We start from the raw sequence: 23,727 nt of genomic DNA, 5'->3' as shown, positions 1-23,727 counted from the left end.
ATCAGAAATCCAAAGTCACAGGCAGATTTTTGGACTTAAAAAACCGCTATTATTATTATTATTATTTTACCACCAAAAGCTGGAACCATAGAAGGTAGAGAGATGGCTGATTGTTGTTCATGAAATTTTCACACTCCATCACTAATCACGGATCATGTAGTATATTCTAGGTAGATCAACCTCATTACAGTTGCTGATTCTTAGATAATTTAGGCAGTACACATTTTTACCAAATAGTAAAGAGCTAATCATCCAGTGATGATTCCATGATTTTTCTTCATAGTTTCACTATTGTCTTCCCCAAATTTTCTCCTTTCATCATTCCCATGAATGCTGCTGGCATGTTTTCAAATCCTTCAATAAGGTATTCATGATACTGGATTTTACCCTCTGAGACCCATTTCAGCAAGTCTTTCAGAGCTTTCTGGGCCATGTCCTCAGGCCAGCGGTTGTAGATGAACCCTTCCATGCGGAGCTGCTGGTAGATGATCTTCTCTGGAGGTGGGCCTGGTGGGGGTGCGCAAGTGCTGTTGTATGTAGAGATTGCTCCACAGATTGCAATTCTTCCAAATGTCTTCATCTGGGATATAACAATGTTTGAAAACTCTCCACCCACATTATCAAAATAGCAATCGTACCCATCAGGAGAGGCTTTTTTCAAAGCTTGCTCCAAAGATTCTTCTGTCTTGTAGTTAAAAGCAGCATCAAATCCAAGCTTTTTCATATAGGCAATTTTTCCATCAGAACCTGCGGATCCGACAACTTTGCACCCCTTGAGCTTGGCTATCTGCCCCACAACAGAGCCTACTGCGCTTGCTGCCGCGTTAACCATCACTGTTTCTCCACTCTTCGCACCACAGATTTCCAGTAGGCCAAAGTAGGCAGTTAGACCTGGCATGCCCACTGTGCCCAGAGCCAAAGCCAGTGGTAATGTATCTGGCCACTCTGTAGGCAGTTTTTGCAACCTTTTCCCATCAGAAATGGAGTGCGTTGTCCAGCCGGAGAAAGTCAGGACAATAGTTCCTGTTGGAAAGGCTGAGTTTTTGCTTTCCACAACTCTGGCTACCGGCTGTCCCATCATCATGTCACCCTCCTTCAATCTTTTGGCCGCCACTCTCATGTAAGGCTCCACGGAGAGGAACAACAAGCAGGACCTCTCCATTTTTTAGGGGTGGGAGCTCAGTAGTCTTCAGCTCAAAGTTACTATCTGTAGGGTGACCTTGGAAGTGCTTCTTCAGCGTCCAGCTCTTAGCCTGCACCATCTTGAGTGCGTCCGGGACGCTGATCTAGCTGCGTGGTGGTGCCAACATCTGAGTTCTTGATATCAAACTAGATCTATCCAAGAAAGAGTAGAGCTCAAAATGTTCCCAAGAGGGGCTGGGGATATGGCCTAGTGGCAAGAGAGCTTGCCTCATATACATGAGGCCCTGGGTTCAATTCCCCAGCACCACATATACAGAAAACGGCCAGAAGTGGCGCTGTGGCTCAAGTGGCAGAGTGCTATCCTTGAGCAAAAGGAAGCCAGGGACAGTGCTCAGGCCCTGAGTCCAAGGCTCAGGACTGGCAAAAAAAAAAAAAAAAAAAAAAAAAAAAATGTTCCCAAGAAGATAATGAGAAGATGAAGACATAGAAAAAAAAAAAAATCTGTAGAGAAAAGGGCAGTACATTCTTGCATACCTTTTGCAATAGTATCTCTTGTTGGAAATTGTTTAAAAACAAATATATACAAGCATTAATTATATGAAAGAAAAATTACCTATGAAATTAGGTGCTATACTTTATTATTGTTTAAAAAAATAGACTAGTGGCCAGAGTGCTTGTGTCATATACATGAAGCCCTGAGTTCTATTCCCCAGCACCACATATATAGAAAATGGCCAGAAGTAGTGCTGTGGCTCAAGTGGCAGAGTGCTAGCCTTAAGCAAAAAGAAGCCAGGGACAGTGCTCAGGCCCTGAGTCCAAGGCCCAGGACTGGCAAAAAAAAAAAAATAGGAGGAGAAATTTATGTTCCAAAAAATCTGTTCAGTTGAAATAACTCTAGCAGCATTAAGGTTCTACAAGAAGAAATGACTCAAATCAAGCCATTTTAATATATCATGTCATAAATACAGTCTTATCTATTTGTGTAACCAATACATTTCATGCCTCTCTTTATAAAAGAAAAGGCTATACATATGAAGGAAAAAATATTAATGTACTCCTGGACAAAGTAAATTCTAATGTCTCAGACTCCTTAACACAGTAGCTGGTGGAGTCTTTCATGCTAGCTTTCTGATCAGGTGATGAGCTGCAACTTTAGGATCATTAGCTTAAGCAACCAAGGCATGTAGAGTTCTGTTGGCATTGACAACAGGTGTGGCTCACACCTATGATTTTCTTGTGCCAGTCCTGTGGTTTGAATTCAGGGCCTGGGCACTGTTTCTATGCATTTTTGCCCAAGGTTAAAACTTTGTCTTGAACCACAGCTTCACTTCTATTGTGTTTGGTATATTGTTGTTTGTGTATTTCATTTCAATTATTTTGTGCTTAATTTGACATATGAGTCGCAGGAATTTTGCTGCCTGGGCTGGCTTTGAACTGTGATCCTCAGATCTCAACCTCCCTGAGTATCTAGGATAACAGGCATGAGTCACCAGCAACCAATTTCATTACCACTCCCTAAAAGAAAAACAACGTGCCTTACTCACTCAGTAAAAATATGGGATGTCTTTTCATCCCTTTTCCGTCTATTTTAAAATACTAAGCACCTTGTATATCAGCGGTGACTTGTACCGGGGGGAAGAGTGACACTGTTATTTTTTGTTCCCTTCTTTCTTTTCTTACTTTTTCCCCCCAAACATTGTTACTTACATAAGGTCACCTGACTACCCAGTGTTTTACGTCAGAATGAGAACTAGGCAGGACTTGGAAAATGGAGCTCCTGCCCACTGGGACACACTCACCTGGAGAGAGTCGTATATGCACACCACAACCAGACTGAGTCTCACTGCTCTATGAGTGAGCAGGAGACCTGTGTACTGTGCTTCTGGCATCTTCGCTCACTTGTTTTTTCTGTCTAGCTCTTATGTAAGGTCAGTCCACGGCCTCCTTCTTACCGTTGCTATTCTATGCACTCAGGCCTTGTAGGAAGTTCCAATGGGACTAAGGAAATCAGTCCCTGTACATGTGCACCTTAAAAATGAAAAGGGAAATAATATCAGAGTACTTTTAGTTTACGTCTTCAAATCCTTATGTAGTTTTTCTATCTGATACCAAGCACCTATGCATAGGTGAGGGGAAGGTTAATGGACAATAATGTCAACTGAGAAATTTAATACATTTTAAAAACTCATTATGATCACTACTTAGGGATATAACAGTTTGAAACCTATATACTATACACATATCAACACATTTCTTACCAAGTGCAATACTGTATCAGCATCAACAACTCTAAATGAGATATGAGCAATCCTCATTGTAGAACAAAAACAGAATGGTTTCAAAATGGTTTCAGAAAAAATGGTTTTAAATGGAGAAGGCTGAGCAAATCCATAAATCTCAACTAGAGAGAAAAGAAGCAGCCAACCTCCTTTCCTTGCATATTTCAGCCTAACATCTTAAGGTATAATTCAGTATTCTTTCTAACATATAAAGTAACTTTATCTCTGGAAAGACTTCTCCCAGAGATATGACAAAAATATTTTGACATACAAGTGCTTGTGTCAGCTATGTCTAGACATGTGAATATATAAATTATGTTGTTCCTTAGAGGAAATAATCTATTCATTTTAATATAAAGAATGAGTGTCATATGACTACCTCACTTATAGGAGCATAAATAGAGCATATAATTCAATATATTTGAAGCTCTGATAGCATTACAGGAGGGTTCTGCCTCTACAGACTGCTCATACTGTAGATTTTTAAAAGTGCCTCATCCAGAACACAAACTCTGGAGTACTGGAATTTTCTCTCTTAGCCATGCAGTACTAAGTGAAATGTACATGCTTCAAGAATTCACATTTCATGCCCCAAGTCTGAAAGCCATTTTCAAAAGGATGTACATTCCATCATCATTTTTTAGTAGTATTATCTTTAAGTGGGTGTCCCAAGGAGTTGCCATTTTTTAAAATCCAGAATACAATACATCTTGGTCAGTGTCAAGTGTTTCAACATTCTCAACCATCACTCCCCTACTCTTTTTTTCCCTCCTTCTTTTTATTTGTTTAACTTTTTATATATTTTAAAATTATCTTTAAGTGGTTTATGCAGTGAATTATTGACTGCATCTCCCCCACTTCATTCCTCTATTTCTCTCCCCTTGGCCCCATCCCAACTCTTGAATGTGTCCATTTCCTGGTGGTAAGCTCCATCTTCTTTAACTCAGTACTTTGCACTCTTCAAATTGGGCTCGCAAAATACATAATAAGGTTAATTTAACAGCATTTGACATGCTGCTAAATTTTACAGAGCAAAGAGTGAATGACAGTCACTTTCTGCTCAAAACAATAGTTTGGAATTTTTCTAAATGATAATGTCTTTCTTTCACTGTTTAAAAAAACATACAAAACCTATTAGGAATGTTGAAAATTTCATATCTTTGTAAACATTCATTGTTAATGTTTTTTCTCCTGTGCCCATTTTTATGAGCTATTTCTTGTTCTAGCAGGCTTATATAATATTTACATTGCTATCAACATAGTTTGAAGGATTTGACTATTGTGTATTTCCTCTGGCATTCTACATGATTACAGAATAACAATTCTATTGGTAGAAAGTTTATACACACGCACATACACACGATGTTCATGGGTATAGATAAAATGTGTGCTTTTATGCCTTTTGCAAATATATAACTTATTTAAACTACTCCAAGTACTTTTGAAAATTTTACACTTTACTCGGTTGCAAAATATATAAACATACAAGGACCACAGTAATGAGGAACTTATTAAACAGTGAAAACAAGTAGTGTTTTTAACCAGCCCTGAGATAAATTATGTGTTTGTAAAATTATGACCTGAACCCCCTAATGATCAGTGATAAATGATTACAGAGCCCCACATGCTGGAGCTGTAAGACATCCCTGCTACAATTTCAAACTTAGAAGGCACTCATCTTACATCTTGTTAAATGGTAATGATGCAGGTATTTCATTAGTGAAGCATGCAGATCATCATAAATGAGGACATCTCAGTTTTGCATGTGATTGTTTAAAGCAAGTTTTTCTAGGTTATATGAAGAGCACTTTCAAATGAAGGCAATTACACGATAGCTCCTAGCTAATCTTTGAGACTGGAATTGTTGATTTAAAAAATTTGTCTCCTCGTTAAAACAGATACCCTGACAGTGTTTGTGTAGTGTGTTGTGAACCTCCAGTTGCAGGTTAAGCGAATCTTACTGTGTTGCTGTGAAAAATGACTGCAGTGTGTGGCTCCCACCTGCCCATGAATGGGGAAGGCGAAGGCTTGCACCTGTGGGATTAGACATAGCAGCAGGAAGTCAGAGCGCTTGCAGCATATAATTAACCAGGAATTTTTTTCTCTCTCTTTTTTAAGCAGCCTGTTCATCTTGCTAGGTTAACTAGTAATTAACACATGAAAAAAAATGTACTGGAGTTTGCACCCTTACTTCAACTCATTCACTCAGTGATATATTTGAGCACTTCTGTAGCTGATGTTACAGGCATGATCCACTTACCTTAAAATAAGGCATTTCCTCCCCTACTGACTTCTTTCTGCTCATAGAGGGATTTGTTAGATCTTCGTGTCCTTTTACTATAACATTAGACCAAATCTGTTCCTGTCTAGTCAGATTAAGAGTACTCTAGGAGCTCTTTTGATGTGGACATGACTACCTTAACCAGCAAGATAAGGACATCAGTGAGTAATGAACTGAGTGTCTCCGAGATTTAAATGGGAAGATGAAAATGAAATAATTTATTTTCCCTTACTAAATGGTATTTAATACAGAAGAGAACTTGATATGTGATTTTTTTAATTGTTATTTTATCATAATCATTACAAAGCTATAACTTAATTATCATTTTAGAAAAGATTTCTAAATACAGCTCTCTGGGATACTATATTATTGATTTTAAAACTCACCATAAACCATGGTTGAAGTTTCACGTTACTTTTCCTTTGATGAAATTGGGTGATTTCTACTTGTACCAAAATTTATATTCATGTTCCATCTTGAGATGCAATCACGAGCATGCATTTACACACCAAGAAATTTACACACAAGAAATTAACAGTATGTTTAGTTTGTTGTTTGAGGGGTTTTTTCCCCTTTATGTACACACTGGGGCTTGAAATCAGAGCCCTGGGCACTGTCCTGTAGAGTTTTTTTTCTCAAGGCTGGTGCTCTACCATTTGAACCACATCTCCACCTTTTGCTGATCAATTGTAGAGAATAATCTCAAGGACTTATCTATCCAGGCTAGCTTTGAACCATGATCCTCAGATCTCAACCTCCCTAACTAATAAGCTAGGGTTACATGCATGAGACACCAGCACCCTGCAGTTTGAGGATTTTAAAACTATGTTTCATTTCCTATAGAAATCATTTCATAGTAGAATTAGATGCAATGACTTTCTAAGTGTATAATTCTACTTCCAGAACACAGCATGTTAACACAAAGGAGCACTGAACCAGCGATAATGTCTTCTATCCAAACACATTTGTACTGTATGTAAAAACTGTTTAAAAGGAAAATTACATCTTTTTCAGCAATTTATCAGAGATAATTACCCTTCATACACCAAATGAAGGATAAAGTGTTTTAAAGAACTATAACTCTAATTGGTAAATGTCACCAGCTGTTGCAGTTACTCTTACTTGTGTATATTCTTTTAATGATTATAGTCTCATGCCACAAGCTACATGAAAATATATTCACTAGGTGTGAAATTCCCATATGTCACAGTTTCAAGAATAGGTAAACAGCACAAAGATAAAAGGAGATATAATGCTAATGAGGTATGATAAGAATTCTAGGTTTTGTTTTCCAAGCCAGTAGATCATAATTTGCTAAAATGGGAGGCAAATGCAATTTCAAAAGGAAAAGGAAAGAAATAAATTGTTAAAACAAACTTTTAAATGTGCTTTGTCTCATATCCTCCACCAGAGTTTTGTTTCATTAGAAAGTGGTAGAACTTTTACCACTTACAGCTTCCAATGCTCTGTCTATTGAGTCTACCTATTGAGAAGAGCATTTTGTTTATGTTTAGGCTTAAAGGTCCAAGTGTTTGTTGATTTTAGATAGTGAAAAGTAAACTCTTCCTGGACAAAATTTCATGACATCATCTTGGAGTTAGCAAGGAAATAGAAAATAAATTACCTTAGTATCTTTGCAAGTCTATAATGTCATTATTCCCCTATCTCCTGGCCATAACTCCCACAGATTTGTTGGGTTAAGTGATTGACTGGATTAGATTTATAAGCATGGTTTTGCTTTAAAAGGTAGAAATTAAAAAAAAGAACAATATGAGAAGGCAACCCTCTCATTTGTTTGTTCAACGCCCAGATTAGCTGCCTGAACCCAGTGCCTTTGTATCATGTGTATCAGGGATTCTAGTTTCCAGGTACCTGACAGAAACTCAAACTCAAATGCTGAGCTAACTCACCATTAAGTATAGAAAATTGTCCTCATGTCATTTTCAGCTTTCAGAATGTTCTCATTTTCAGTGTTTTGACAAAATTTGAAAGGGCATGGAGAGAAATACTTATCTTATGAGTTAGTTTGCCCTTGAGAATAAATAGTAATACTTTTGTACAGATTACCTGCCTCTTCACTCAAAAATCTGATATATAATGTCCCCTCACAAAGAAAGCAAACAATCTGTTTTTATTCATTGAAATCCAAACTTGTATTCATTGTGGTATTTATTCTTTCAAATACTGATTATAAAAATTACACAGAAATAGTGAAGGAATTAATTTGTTCAGTAGCCTCTATTAAGTTTGGAATATATTGCCTAGCTGTATGTATGTATATATATATATATGTATACATATACATATATATACAGTTATTTCAAATTTTCAACTTACCTTAGTTATAGAAGGATTATATTGTAAAAATTCTTGAATGGATGTGGCATTTATTAAGGTATATATAAGAGTAGTATGATTATTGCATGGAAATTGCACAGATATAACTGTAAGAAAAACTCAAATAAATGTTCATAAATGGAATAAAATAGCTTCATGCAGGTGCTATGTATTTAACCAAGAGATGGACAATTCTTATGATCATGTATATGCTACCACTTAGCTAGCCTCAATTAGAGGTGTACCTTGAGTTGTTCTCACTGGTTCTTATAATCTTCTTGCAATATTTACTGTCAAAAATGAGTTTGGTCATGATAAAGATTTTAAATGTATCCTGTGAACATGATATAAGCCTAACTACTTCATTTGCTCATCCACTTCACTATTTTCTTCTTACTAGTTTTACTGTTAGCCAAATAACTAATAGAGACTGTGAATTAACCCCAAGTATAGATGATATTTGTTTTTCATTAACTAGTCTAGAGACTAACTTTCAGTTGTTTGTCCCTTCCTAGTACTGATTAGTCTATGGCAAGAAAGAATGTTAACTACTCTCTCTCCTCTTGCATTAAAGACACCGACATGTAAGCCTAACTACTCAGGAGGCTGAAATCTGAGGATCATAGTTCAAAAGCCAGCTCAGGCAAGAAACTCCTTGAGAGTATTATTTACAATTAACCAGCAAAAAGTCAGAAGTGGAGGTATGCCTCAAGTAATAGAGTGTTAAATCGATTTGCCCCTCTAGTTCTATATAGGAACCTAATTTGTTTATATTCCTTTGCTTTTCTAATAAGATAAATCCTTAAAATAATATTGATAAATAATGACTAGAAGCAATGGCCAATTCACACTTAGTTTTTACTTCATTATGTAAAAATATTTTAACCCAGTCTCCCTCTAGCAGTATCTTACTCAGCTTAATAAGAAATGTAGTTTGTAATTCCTTAAACACCCATGAGAATTAAATGACCCAGCATAATAAAAGCTAATATTTTAATAGTTTGATAAACGAGTAAGAGATGATGAAAAGCAAATTGTGCTTGCAATTAGGAACTAATAATTACATTGAGAAAATTTTGAAAATTTCATTTATTCTGCTTGGCATGTTGAAATTTCAATATAGCCTTTCAAGAAAACAACAGTGTCTACAGGTTTACATCTAACCATTTGTAAACATTGAAATAATAATGAATATGACCTCAAGTACTCCATAATAAAACAAAAATACAGTAAGTTTGCTAGTAAACTTTATTATTCAATTACCTTATTTATGAAGTTCATTTAAGGAGCTCATTGTTTATTTGGTTTCAAGCATACATAAATAGGGTAACTTCAAAAACATTTTCCCAGCTGTGTTAAACCTTAATTTCATACAAGAGATCTGATGATGCTTTTTCCCTGTACTTTATCCTCCCATCAGAAACCAGGGATGGACCTAGCTGACACCTATATCATGTTCGTTCGGCAAAACCAGGATATTCTTCGGGAGAAGGTCAATGAAGAAATGTACATAGAAAAGCTGTTCGATGTAAGTAGCTACCATGCCATGGTATGATGGCACAAAATGTACCCTGCAAAGAAGAAAATTGTATTTCGATAGACTGTTTGCAAATCCAGTTCTCCTTTTTGTTCATGTTTCCTCCATCCAGATAATAGAGTCGATAACTTTTATTTTTCCTTGATGGTTGATGAAAGCTTTGGCTACCTCTCTTTTCTATATGAAAACGGTCACCCTCATAATTAGTCTCAAAGCCCTGCTAAGGTTTGTTTTAACAAGCAGAGTCTCCTAGAGCATGCAGTGGCATTTCCTTTTCTGCTTCTATGGGCAGAATTCGTGGGGCAATGGATCTGGTTCCTCCTATAAAAGATTTTTGAAAGCCAATGTATTAAAGACATGAGCTGCCTTTTCCAAGCCAGTATATCTGCCATAGCACTGTTATTGAACGTTTTTATTTTGATTTCATATACTAATAACATGCTGAGAGGTATGATAGTCTTATCAGTACAAAGGTTAGTCATGACAAATAGACATGGGGCATTTTAGCTTTAGATGCAGTGATTGTGGAGTTGTGTTTATTGAGCATCTAGAAAGGTAATCAAGAGAGCAGTCCACTTAAATAACACTATTGTCATTCATTTATTGTTATCAACAGTCATTTCAACGAAAATGGTACTGTACTTGCAAGGTAACCTTGTATTACAGCTCACTACAATGCTGATCCTGAAATGTGGTATTTGTTTTCAAGTTTATTTATTTATGTACATCTTCTCTGCATTTTTAGAAATGCTTTTCTGGCAGTTTCATTTTAATTATGCAAGTTACTGCAAATGTTTTCATAACAGCAATTCACGGGCTTCCTGGTGACACTTCAGCTGTGGCAGTTACAGAAGGTCCCAGAACGTCATCATAATCTCTTGCCACGGTCTGTCATGTCAGTATTCACTGTCAGATTGGTCGGTCAATATGAATCTTATTTTTCTGACTTTAAGTTTCCAACCTCTACCCAGGCCATTTCACAATAAAAGTATCATCTGTTTTAATAAGCTAAGTGTTAATATGTGTGAAAAGAATGATTTCCTAAAAGCTTTGATGCCCTGCAGGGGTAGAAAAATTATCATCCATCCAGCTGGCTCTTTTACAAAATACTGAAACCATATTAGCAACTTCTGCTTCCATTTGCTCTTGCGTTCAATTTCCAAGCATATGTTGCATTTCTGAGTTCTCCTTTACTTTTTTGCTTAGCTGGTGATTTTCAAAACTGTTGAACAGAAAAAGAGAGTTGGGTTGGATGCAGCTTCTGTTATGTTTCTTTCTAGGAAAGCTAAAGCACATGTTGTTTGGTAGAAATGAAGTAGAACCATTCTGTCCACTCTAGATAGATTTTTTTTAGGGGCTGGGAGAATGTTCCCTTAACTTAAATTTTTGTGCTGATAACTTACTTACTACAAACTTTAACCATTCTTGCTGTTAGTTCATAATGAGATATTTTTTTCAACCTTGAAAATATTACCCACTTGAATAGCTGAACTTTCACTGAACTTTCTTAGAAGACTATTGGGCAACAGTAGCAGTCTGACCTAACTAAAGTGGACCCAGGGAAGCCATTAATGTGTCATACCTTAATTGTCTTAGTTCTGTATGCTTTTGATACTCAAGCTTCAGATATGGTTGTGGGTTTCATTCCCAACCACTCTGTTTTGGGTGTGAAGGTTCTATCATTTTTCATGTCCCCAGTAGAACATTAGACTTGTTATTTGCAAAATTGTTGTAATGTCCTTAAACATTTTAATGTTTTTAGGTTGCACATTTTTATTTAATTAAAAATAAAAATAGTCCTTAATTCTGTTGCTATGTCATCAGGAGTAAAATGTATAAAGGGGGACGGAGAGCCCCTAATTAGCCAAGACTGAATTTGTCTCAATTACAGTTAGTAAATGAGAGGTTATCAAGTATGTGTTGAAAGGTAAAGTAGAATGTGTATCTTAAGCAACAGATCATTACTGAGAGACATTATATAATTATTGAAAATCCCCTTAGCTGGAGCTTAAAATAATATTGTTAGGTGTCAAGAAACAGTTGAAAATAATGATCTTAAATATACTGTTAGCAGCCTTAGCCTATTAGAGATAAAAAGATAGAGGAGAACAATTGTACTCAGGCAACATGACAAACTTTTGATATCCCAATTAGAGTACTTCCTATGTAAGTAAGTAAATGGATCCTCCTAAGTTCCAATGTAAAAGAAAATACAGACATGCACACATCTATTAGAGTGGGTGAACATGGAGTGATTTTCAAACAACTAAAGGGCTAAGGGTCATTGCAATATGAGAACTTAACTCTTAAAATGTGAAATGGTAAAATCATATTATGGAAAGAGCAGTAGACTGGGAGTGGAGAAACCACAGTTCTGCCATGAATTTTCTGAATGTCTTTGGCAGGTTCTATCATTTCTTTAGGATTCAGTTTAGCTACTATATAGAAAATGAAATTGCTGGTCTAGAGCTCTGGAGGTCTTGAAGTCCTTCCAGACTTTATACTAATGATTCTTTTAGTTTTAACTTTCTCAATAATAATAGAAATTACTGGGATGGGGGCTGGAAATATGGCCTAGTGGCAAGAGTGCTTGCCTCATATACATGGCCTAGTGGCAGAGTGATAGTCTTGAACAAAAAGAAGCCAGGGACAGTGCTCAGGCCCTGAGTCCAAGGCCCAGGACTGGCAAAAAAAAAAAAAAAAAGAAATTACTGGGATGTTTACATAGTGTTTTCAGGATAGCAATTCTTAATCCTTTCATGATAACCAAATGAAAGCAAGGTACCTTACATAGGAAGCCATTGTAAATGCCCAGCTAAGCAGAAAAATTAAGGTCTGCACAGCATTATAGCTGTGCGCCATATGAAATTTGGGTATCTACTATCACAGTTCTGAAATCCAAACTGAGAACAGTGCTTGGAACTCAAATAAGTCTCTATATTCATGGCAAGTTTTCTATCCAAGCCACCAGGATATGTTGGACAATAGTAACTCTGCCGTCACAGAGTACAGGGAGACACAGGCTAAGTTCAGAGCTTGCATTTACTTCTTTAATAATAATGTTCTATCTGGGTAAGAGAAGTCTAAATGAATTTTGCCTGAATAGAAAAATATTACAGATTTATGGTAGGAAAAAAAAGAAAAAAAGAAAAAAAAAGAAAAACAACAAAATCCAGGTGCCCATGATTCACACCTGTAATGGTAGCCACTCAGAAATCTGAGATCTAGAGGATCCAGGCTTTAGGGCAGCCTAGACCAAAATGAATGAATGAATGAATGAATGAATAAATAAATAAATAAATAAATAAATGCTTTTTTTTTAAACTAGATTCAGTTTCCAAGAAAACCAGCAAAAATTTGGGCTATATTATGGCTGTAATTATAGATTACTAGCCTAGCACAGAAAACCAAGGGCTCTATGTTGAAACTCTTATACCAGGAACAAACAAATAGGAGGAAATTCTATTTGGGGGAGCAATCTTCCTTACATTAATGTCCTTTTACTAACTTAAAATATCGTTGTCAGTGGTCTTTACAATTTCTATCAAATTTGTAAAACCATCTTCAGCTTGTTTGTCCACAATTTAAAACTAAGGACAACAGTTTTCTAATTCTTACCCAATTTTTAGTGTCACTTATATTTTTTCTCCTAGTGAAAGTGGTTGCTCAACTCTTGCAGGTTTCTGGACATGGAACCAAAGTCTTAGGTGTCCTATGTGTGTGTTGGCGGGGGGGGGGGGGGGTGGGAAGGGGAAGATGCTAGAGGCATTTCTAGGATATATTGATGCTCTGGGCTGGAAAGTGGTATAATGTATCAGAAATTAAAACTAATATTTATAAAAATAGCCATAGCAGCACTTCTGTGGTCCTTTCTGAAGTCCAAAATATTACAAAGTGAAGTCAATAGGAGGCTTCCTAAGGCAAACGTCCTGCACGCTCACCCTGCCTCAAGTTGGGTATTGCCCATCTTGAGTCCCTTTGAAACTATCTCACGTTCGCTTTCCTGTTGGTGAAGTCACACCAGGGTGCAGCATCTAATTGGCAAATCATGCAGATTAAACATTCTCTTGTGTTATAAACTGATTAAATATTTAATTGTCGAGGAGTTTCATCTCCATGAGATTTTTTTTTAAATATTGTAAAATGTCTTATAAAATTAAAAGTAATTATTTAAATGATAGTTAATCAGTTATATTCATCCAAACAGTGTTTCATAAAGGATTAATTTGTAAGGACTTTTCATGAAAAGAATTCTGTCTTCCTAATAAAGCAACTCTAAATTAAAGATTTTGAGCAAAATTGACCTAAACTGTGCAAATAGGATCAGTAGCCTATTCATGCTATGATAAGAAGAAAAAAAATAAAAATATTATAAGTGAATATGATTCTCAAAATAAAACTAATTTTGCACCAAAGAGCCCTTGTTTGTCTCTGGAATCCTAAGTGAGGAAAGAGAGAAATGCTGAGTTTTTTTTAATTTAGTTCTTCACATCAGTCCCCAAAATTTTTGATGCAAGGGTTTATTTGCCCTTGATAACAGAAACATTCTGTTCTTAACTTATTGAAGGATTCAGTTTATGGCTAAATTTATTTTCCCAAAACAGTTTAAATCAACAAAACATATATTAGATTGGCTAGTAAACCAGGCATGACAACATACACCTGTCATTCTAGCACTCTGAAAGCTGAGTCAGGAGGATTTCAAGTTCAAGACCATCCTAACTAAGACCTTGTCTCAAACCAACAAAGTGGTTACTCAACAAAACTTTATGTAATAAGTTTGCTCATATATGTTTATGGTTAGCATTGTACCATTATATTCTTTAGGTGAGATTTTGAACGTCTAAGCATATACTTTATAAAGGATACAAACTGAAACCCATTTGCATGGCAAGTTAACTTGCATTCCTATAATTCTGTTTTTCTTCTGTGTCTGTCAATGTAAAAAATTAGCAATTTCTTTTCTTCATAGATCTTTCAAATTTCTGGACAGTTACTATAAACTATCTAAATGAATATCATTTTCTATCACAAAGTATTTTCTTTTCTCCTTTGCTTCTATATAAAAAGCAGACAAAAATAAAATATTAATTGTTATTCAGTTAAGCTCAGCCATGAATTTTCTGTCAATACTTAAAATCAAATACTAATACTAGTCCCTAAAAGGGATGGATAGTATAAATTGAATGATTTATTTGAGTCTGTGTGAAATAATTATTTTCTAAATAGTGTTATGTTGTGAGCTAGGATACCTCATTCTGTAATAAAGCTAGATTAAAAATTGAACTAGTATGGTATGTGCAAGGGAGCATTCCAGCAGTGTAATTCTGTTGAACAACTGTCAGTTTAACAAAATGAATACCAGGAAGCTGGAACTTGGGGTGTCGTGTGGTAGTTGAGGTCAAGAGGAAGAGAATAGATGAATGGAGAGAGGAATGGGGAGAAAATACAGACATAATGTACCCTTTATATATGTTTAAATAAGACTAGGAAAATTGAGGGGATGGAAAGAGTTGAGAAAGATTGGGAGGAAGATGAAAAAGGTGACAGTGACCTATGTATACATATACATACACAGAAATACAATATACATCTATATTGGTCATTGTTACCTTTTTCACATATTCATTTGTACTGGTTCTGGAGCTTGAACTGCACCTGGGCACTGTCCCTGCGTTCTGTGGTCAAGGCTAGTGTTCTACTACTTGACCACTTGAGGCATAGCTCCACTTCTGGCTTTTTGGTGGTTGGTTTGAAATAAGAGTCTCATGGACTTACAGGCTAACGTCAAACCCCAATCCTCAGATGTCAGCCTCCTGAATATCTAGGATTATAGATCTGAGTCACCAGCACCTGACTTAGAAGGTTTTTTTTGTTGTTGTTTTTAAGTTGGACTACTCTGTTGCATGTATCCTAAAGAACAACATCTGATTCTTCTCACAAACCACACCTCACTTTACTTGTCAGATGTTTTAACACTTTGCTTTCCAAATGTTGTGTTCTGTTTTAAATGACATATATTCTTGCTTGTTTCATTTACAATATCTGGAAACACACTGAAGTTATTTGATACTCTTAAATTCCTCATAATCAAATCTGCTCAATATCATTGTATCTGTATTTGTCAATGCTGTGCAAAGCTTATCTAAGATTTTCCTTTTAATCCTCCACCCCAAGTTTATGTCTCTTTAAAGGCACTCTCACATTACAAAACTACAGATGTCTGGTTCATTTGACTTAATAATCCTCATCTCAATGTTCAGTTATTATTTGTAAGTGTAAGAATTCATAGAAGGAAGGATCTACTTTTGATGTACGGTGTATGCCAAATTAGCTCTGGCAAGTCCAGACACCGTTCAGAGAGGCCAAAGGCCCTCATTTAAATCTAAGCTGTTGGTGAATTATAACCTGAGAAATTTGAGATAAGCGTGCCTAATTGCCTAAAATGAAAACTCAACAAGAAAAATGTATTGTAGCTTGTTGATCTTATTTCTTTGATAATTCAAAAGAATCTTCAAGGGGAAAAAAAAAAGTCATGTGGACTTCTTAACTTAGATTCTTGAAATGTGATCGTGGCACACAATTGTCATTTGGCACATTCCCAGAAATCCACATCTTTATTTGAGGCACCTGGACATATGTGGCAGGTCTGGTAGAATCAGCTAATTAACAACACAGGCTTAAACAGGCACCTCATCTGGCAGTGCAGTTAGTTGCCTGATGGTGCTCAGCAGGATTTGGTAGTGCTTTTTATTTTTCTATCCTAATGGTCTGCTGCCCACCTCATTTTGTCTTATTGTCAGTCACTACTTACCGCAGCTTGGGGCCCTCCCAGGAGGCTAAATTATTATCAAAGGATTAGGGAGATGTAGCCTCACAGCTCTGACATTTCTGATTACTTGTCTATGCCAGAACACTAATTAGCTGTGACTAATTAAGAAAAAATGTTCCTGCCATAGAAAACCATTTAAAAGAACCGAGAAGTAGAAAAGCAATTCAAAAGCTGAGCAGTGCTCAGATTTGCCGATGCTCTTTAGATTTCCACCAGAGCCTTAACTCACCTTTAATTGTGCTCAGAATTAAAAAAAAAAAAAATCCATACATACTGATTGGAGACTTTTTTCTGGAATAAGAAAGAAAATCATTGCTGATCACCTAAGCTCCTCTAAGAATAGTAAAATTGTCTGATGAATGTATGGTACAGAACTTGCATATTTGAGAAGTCTGTTTTTTTTCTGAACAGCAATTGCAGAAATGGTCTTTACATTCATCCACCCAAATCGTAATTGTCATTTTGTTGATTTTATAAAAGGGTGTTGAATGCATTATTAGCAACATGTTGAGTGTTTCCAAAGACACTTAGTATTGACTTCTTGCTTTTTTCACCTTACAGTGATCTGGAAATTTGACCCTTCTATGTAAAGCCACTAGGACTTTGCATGCCTACACTTCAGCTGGCCACTTCTCACTAATGAAAATGCCCACACTTCCCCTGGGATCGACTTCTCTCTCAGTTGATTAGTGCAGTGTTTTCATAGAACTGATGTCTACAACTCTTCTTTCCTTCACTCTTAACTTCATAAGCAAATAACACCTCTGGCTTTAATGCCAGTTTTCATGGTGGATTTTAAATACTCACCCCTCTGTGAGTCTCCCTCTTTACACATCCTCCCTACAGCCTCTCTGTAGGATTGTCACCATGCACAGGTGGGCACAGCAGTGGAAATCAGGTTGCTTCTATTGACTATCCTCCCTAAAAAACAAATGTATGTAGGGAAGCAGCCATTTTCACAAAAATCATCATTCCATGTGTTTATTGAGTGCCCAGACAAAAAAAAAGTATATAAAAGAACAATTTTTTAAAAATCTTTTTAAATTTGTAAACTCTAAAGCCAGCCCTACATGTCCTGTGTTTAGCCTCTGAAGAGATGTAATCTAAATTTTGCTATATTAATATGGGGAAAATATTTTGCCTCGTAAAAAAGAGAAAGTTCTAGCCTCTACCTCTCCTAAATTCTTCATGCTATATTTTAAACCTGCTTCCCCTTTCCTCTCCTGTATTTTTGGAGAACAAAAAGCAGGTAGCCAGCATCCTCAAGGGAATAATCCTTCCTATATATGAAGACTGTTATTAAGGCACTTGTCATACTTGTCTACTCCCTGATAAATAATCCCTGTTTGTTTAGCTTCTCCTCATAGGCCCCTTTTCTAGCCCTTTAATCATCATTGTGGTGGCCTTTGAAACTTCTCAAAGTATTCTCTGTCATGCTTGGGGTTTAGAGTCAGGGAGGGACAGTATGCAGTATTTGAATGTGGCTGAACAGGATTCTTCAAGCTTGATGCCTATTTATGTATCCTAATGCATAACTTTCCCATAGCCTTCCTCTGCAGATTTCCATAAATTTTGTTCAAGCTACTTCTTGTATTTCCTTTGTCACTGTCCTCTTAATTGCTTCTGTCTATACCCATTTACTGATAGAAAATATCTATTCAGCTGATGTTACACATGCATGGACCACTATTTGATTCCTAGGTGTAGGGAATGGTGGTAAAAGTTGGGATTCATATGTTATTCACTGGTGTTTTGTTTGTTTGTTTTCTTGCCATTTATCATTTAGCTTTTAAAACTCCAAGTGATTGTATAAGAAGGTTACAATTTGACATACCCATCTATGAGTCAAAGGAATGATGATTAGTCACCTCTGCCATCGTTCTCTCCCATCCTCTGTGCCTCTTCCCTCACCACACCTCAGAGTTAGCACATTTCCCACTTGATTTTTCAATAGGAACACTGAATATTCTGACTGTGGAAGAGGGTGTGGGGATGAATAGGCATTTGTTAACTGCCACAAAATGGGATGAATGTCACAACGATTCTATTGTACTCAAATTAAAACAAGAGGTTCTAGTCCCTCTCTTTTCCCTATCCAACCTATGTTCATTGAACATTTCTGAAGATCACACACTATGCTAGCATCAGGAAACACAATATTGAATAATATGGACCACATTTCTACTTGATGGAAACTTATATTCTGATGGCTAAACAGGTCATCTTGAAAAGTAGGTCATTTCCATAATGAATGAAGAGATGAAAGAAGGGGGTGGGGGCAGATAATGCAGTTAAGAATTCCATGTACCTCCAGGAAATAGAAAGAAAAAAATTCCTAACGTATGAAACTGTAACCACTCTGTACATCATTTGATAATAAAATTTTGGGAAAAAAAGAAAAAAAATTCAATGAATTCCCTACAAATTTAAGAAAAATGAGAGAAGTGGTTTTGGAGGATGGCTGAGGATATTGAAATGAATGGCATTGATCAAGACATTGTATTCATAAACTACTTCATTGAATGGCATGTTCTCTGTATAACCACTTAAAGATAATAAAAAATGTTTCACTGAATAAATATTTGTAGATATCTCTTTTTGAAATGAGGGCACTAAAGTAAACTAAAATACGATACACTTTTGATTACCCATGTAATTCTTTGTCTCTTTTGCCTTCCTTTCTTTGAAACTTGTCTCATCTATTTATTTATTTTCTGTTTCAAGTTGATGGTTGGACTCGGACATCTGTCTAATATTTAGTACCAACACAGTTTTGCTTAGTGTGGTGCTTGTAATAACAAATGCCAGGATGCAAGATTCATCCACTCACTCCCTCTCTGTCCGTCTTAGAAGCCACAAAAGTTCTGAAACTCTCTCAGACACACACACACACACACACACACACACACACACACACCTTTTTAGTAGTTCACAACAAGTATAAGGGTGTCTCAGAATATGTTACTCTGTGATTAAAAAAAAAAAAACCTAGGCAGCAAAAGCAGCCCTATTTCCAAATAAGCCCACCCCCTGATCCCTCCAGCCTGAGCTAACCTGAGCTAACCTCTGGAAGGGGTATCAGCACATCTGAGCATGTATGGAAAGGCAACTTGCTGTTCAGGTGGCAGTCTCTGGAGGCTAATCTAGATACAAGCACAAAAACATCTGAGCTATTCTGCTCGCCATTCTTCGTGTGTGAGTGTGCATATGTGGACATTCATCTGTGCATAGAGATTTATTAATTTACTGTCTCGTTTATTTAACTCACCACCTAAAATGACACTAATTGCTTCTGTTTAGATAATTTCTACAGCTTGACCATCTACTAAATTGTGTGTGTGTGGGTGTGGGTGTGGGTGTGTGTGTGTTGTTTAATGAACATGTGATTCAAGCCAATAGTGAATCTGGCTGTGGTCAAAATCTTTACTTTTCCTATTGAAAAGCTGTTTTGCATCTACGTATTTCAAATAATTTTTTTAAAAAATCAACCCTTCAACAAATATGTAGTACATACTATGTGCCAGACATCTTGCTAAGGTCTGGACATATCAATACAAACAATATTCTGGATATGCCAAATTTAAACAGACATTTACCACATTATGCAAAATTTTCATAGACACCTGGGTAGACTATTAAGGTCAGAAAATAAAAGCAACTAATTCTCCCTAGTTAAAAAAACAACAGTATTGGTTTTTATAGCAGACATAATGGTTACATGAATTCTACAAGCTAGTATGAACCTGGCAAAGGGAATGGAGTTGGTAATAAAAGTGCAGACTGAGAAGCTAACAGGTAGAGAAGCCAAATGGACAGAGGAGTCCACCCTCAGGCAAAGCTATAGGTCACTTGGATTGTTGCAGATGGTTTCTATAGAAGTGTCATGGCTCAGAGGGAAAAAGGCATCTGTTTAGACCCCATGACACTCTGAAAATGCAATATTTGCAATGTTTCCCACTCTCTATAGGAAAACGGAAGTACAAAGACCTCCTAACAGCTAATTCTTGAGCCTCCATTTTATCTCAAAATCAAAATGTGTCCTTCAATAGCAAATCAAAGAATTGATCATATATTTGTCTATATCTGATGTTTTTCAATTTACATTGCATTACTGAGCCAAACTTTACATAGTGCCCAAATTGAGTTATTAAGTAGATAAGAGGAATTAATTACTTTTAGATAAATGTCTGTGCCCCTAACTGGTATATACAAACACTACTATAATTGCATTGGCCACTGATTTTTTTCCAAACCATTAATTAGTTATTTTACTCAAAAGATTAGCCAAACTAATGAGCATGCTATAGAGTTGGGTCAGGTGGAAAAACTCACTATCTGAAGTTTTCACTTCCTAATCACTAGCAATTTAGCACCAAGAGAAAAGCTACAGAATAAATCTACCAAGCCACCTGTCTACTTGATGATAACCAATAATATAGAACAGTATTGATTTTAATAGCCTGCATATAGTGCAGACAAATATAGACTTGCATGGACTTTCAGGACATTTTGAAATGAAGGGGATTGTTGATTAATGGAGTAATGAACTGAATAAAGCTCAGATACACCCCCCCCCAATTTGGGGTAATGTTCCTTAAGTTACTCTGTTATATAACTAAAGGGAGTCTAATTCATTGGCTGTTCTGTTCACAGATTCCTTAAAGAACAAGTCTAGAACCTTATAAATCTAGGAAAGTTTGTTCAGCATTCAGCAAGCATTTATTGAGCATATACTATATTCCAGAACTCCTACATGTGCACCTTTTACATTCTCTTAATAGGTGTCATAATGCTCACTATTGGTGAAACTTCCTGTTAATGTTAAAAATCAAAGTCAGCCTTAAGATGACTTTCGTCAACATAGATTAAAAAGACATGAATCAAATATGAATCTGTTTTGTTAATTTTAAAAAATGAAGAAAGCCACAGGTATACAAGTTGTCCACTCATGAACTAAAGATCTTTCGTCCACCATTACTTTCCACATTGTTTTGGTGAAAAATATCTATAATGTTTTTAATTCATTAGGATATATGGTATAGGAACAAGCCTAAAGATCATATAAAAGAGGTGCATAACATAATAGGTCCTCTTACCTAATTTGTTATCCTAATGAAGTGTGGTTTTTCAAAGTATTTGTTTACATAGATATTACATTATTGAATTTGTAGATAGTTTGATGTTTGGAATTGTAGATTACTTTTACTTGCAAGAAAAGTTGATGAGCATCTTTGAAAAAAATAAGAGGCATAGCGTTACACAAATAACAATCCTGTGTCATGATACCTGTCAGTAACCACCAGGAGTGGTAGGGATTGTTTGCTTAGTTTTCTGCTAGAAGTATTGAACTACTCTTAAGAATCAGATATTTTATTGATGGAATCGAAATCCAGATTGTTTCCAACAGGGAAAGACAATAAAAGTAGTTAGATGGACTCTGTATAAATAAAAGATATAAATCTTAACCCTGACACTGTATTTATTGGTATAAACTTGAATAAATTGCATAATCTAAGCTCCATTTACTACCAATACAAACTTAGTTTTCAAATTTGCAAAATGGGAATAATAGCATCTACTTACTTCATCAAGGTTGTTGAATGGATTAAATGAAATTTTAACTGATTTTCTTTCTTTTTCATGAAAAATTAAATACCAAATGCCTTTAAAATCTGAACTATAATAACAGTGGTATAAAATAATAGTAATAAAAATAATTTACTTCTCTAAGGCACCACGTTTTATTCCAATTATACATCCTTGTTTTATTTTTTATATCGTACTGCAGTAAGAGGCCAAAATAGATTAAGTACAAAACAAAATAATAGAAAATAGAAAGCTCTGGAATTGTAGATTTTCATGCTTCTCTTTCTGGAAATATCAACTATATTCAAGCAGCATATAAAAACCAAAACAATGACAGTTTGCTTTTCCCTTCAGTCCATTTTACAGGAATGACAATTTTATGATGCCCTTTCTTGTGTCATGTGTACTCACAGGGATTGTTTTGTCTGGCTTGTTTGATTTTTGTTTCATTTTTGGTGCTGAGGACAGAACTCAAGCCTCATACTTGGTAGGCATATATTCTACCTTAATCTGTTAAAGGTAGTTCGTATAAACTGTCCACCATATTGCATGTGTGAAAACTAAAGTATAGCGGAGGCAAGAAAGGCTCAATCCAGCGAATAGGAATGTAAGAGAGGTTACTGAGACTTTTGCTCCCAGGCTCTCCATTCATGTTCTGCTCTGAGCTGTTGGCAACCAGCCCTCGGCAGCCATGTGCAGGAACAAATCTCTGCTCCCAGCTCTCCATATGAATATCCCTGGGCCTAGCTGGTAATGTTGGGAAATGCCAGTTGGGTTGAACACTTCCTGTATTTTTAGCTAAAAAAGTTTGGTTTCCATTTTTCTTAAATATAGGCCTTTATCTTATTCCAAGCCAACAAAAACTCACACGTAACAACTTTAACACTGCTTGTGGTAGAAGTCTGTTCTGTGAAGCTAAGTACGATAGCTTCAGTTGGATGCCTTGAAATAAAAGGTGAAAATGATGACACTGTTGTATCAAAGTTTCTGTCAATATAAAATTTGCATTTGAGTGTTTAAATTGGAAGTGAAATAGAGCCATATGTTTAGTTATTTTAAATTGGCATAATGTGGGCAAAAGGAACACTTTCATTCAGAATGTTTTAAATGTCTGCTGACCTTAGAATATAGGGTAAAACTATGGGATAATAATGTTTCTGAATTTTCTTGTTCTCAAAAGCTACCAAATGACCTAAATGGTGTTTTTTATTTCTCAGTCATATTAAAAAGCCCTTAGCACTTGAAAGAAAATATTATTTATTCTTTTACTCAGTTCAACTGTAGATTTAAAAAGTTCTATATTTCCTGAGCTGCAACTATCACTCATTTTAACTATCATTCCATTTCAACACAGGAACTCAGCTCTTATAAAACAGCTCCACTTGAAATGAAGAAACACATCTATGGTGTGGATATTTAGCCATTCTGCAACTTCGTGCACAGAAAAATGTTGGCTCTTCTTTCTCTTTTCTCTTCCTTTCTTTTTCCTTTATGTTTTCTGTTGTTTATCTATTGCCACCAACCTAGTTGAGGAAGAATGAAAATATGCCATCTAGTTATGCCAATTCATAATCAATAAAAAGCTAAACACTTAAGCAGAAAATACACCACAGATTTGTGCCTAGAGCAGCAGCTATTTTTACCCTGCCATCATCATCAGAAGCCATATTCTGACAGAAATTATTTGCTTGAAGCAGCCGTGATATATAAACCCTATGGGGTCTTGTGACTC

At 36.0% G+C, this 23,727-nt stretch overlaps 1 protein-coding gene and 1 pseudogene across 5 annotated transcripts in view; one reads left to right on the top strand and one right to left on the bottom strand.

Moving 5' to 3' along the window:
- The window catches only part of Cadps2 (calcium dependent secretion activator 2), a 418,215-nt gene that overhangs the window by 382,835 nt on the left and 11,653 nt on the right, over positions 1-23,727 (top strand). For all 5 annotated transcript variants that reach the window (XM_048340139.1, XM_048340138.1, XM_048340137.1 and 2 more), the window contains one exon: positions 9,461-9,568. In XM_048340139.1, coding sequence (XP_048196096.1) covers positions 9,461-9,568 — 108 coding nt within the window. The remainder of the gene's footprint in view (positions 1-9,460; positions 9,569-23,727) is intronic.
- Positions 174-1,291, bottom strand: LOC125347076 (annotated as a pseudogene).

This window comes from Perognathus longimembris, chromosome 2 (genome assembly GCF_023159225.1).
Source record: "Perognathus longimembris pacificus isolate PPM17 chromosome 2, ASM2315922v1, whole genome shotgun sequence".
In the NCBI taxonomy this organism is placed as follows: domain Eukaryota; kingdom Metazoa; phylum Chordata; class Mammalia; order Rodentia; family Heteromyidae; genus Perognathus; species Perognathus longimembris.
The sequence above is the reverse complement of the archived record's forward strand: the minus strand, read 5'-3'. Positions and strand labels throughout refer to the sequence as shown.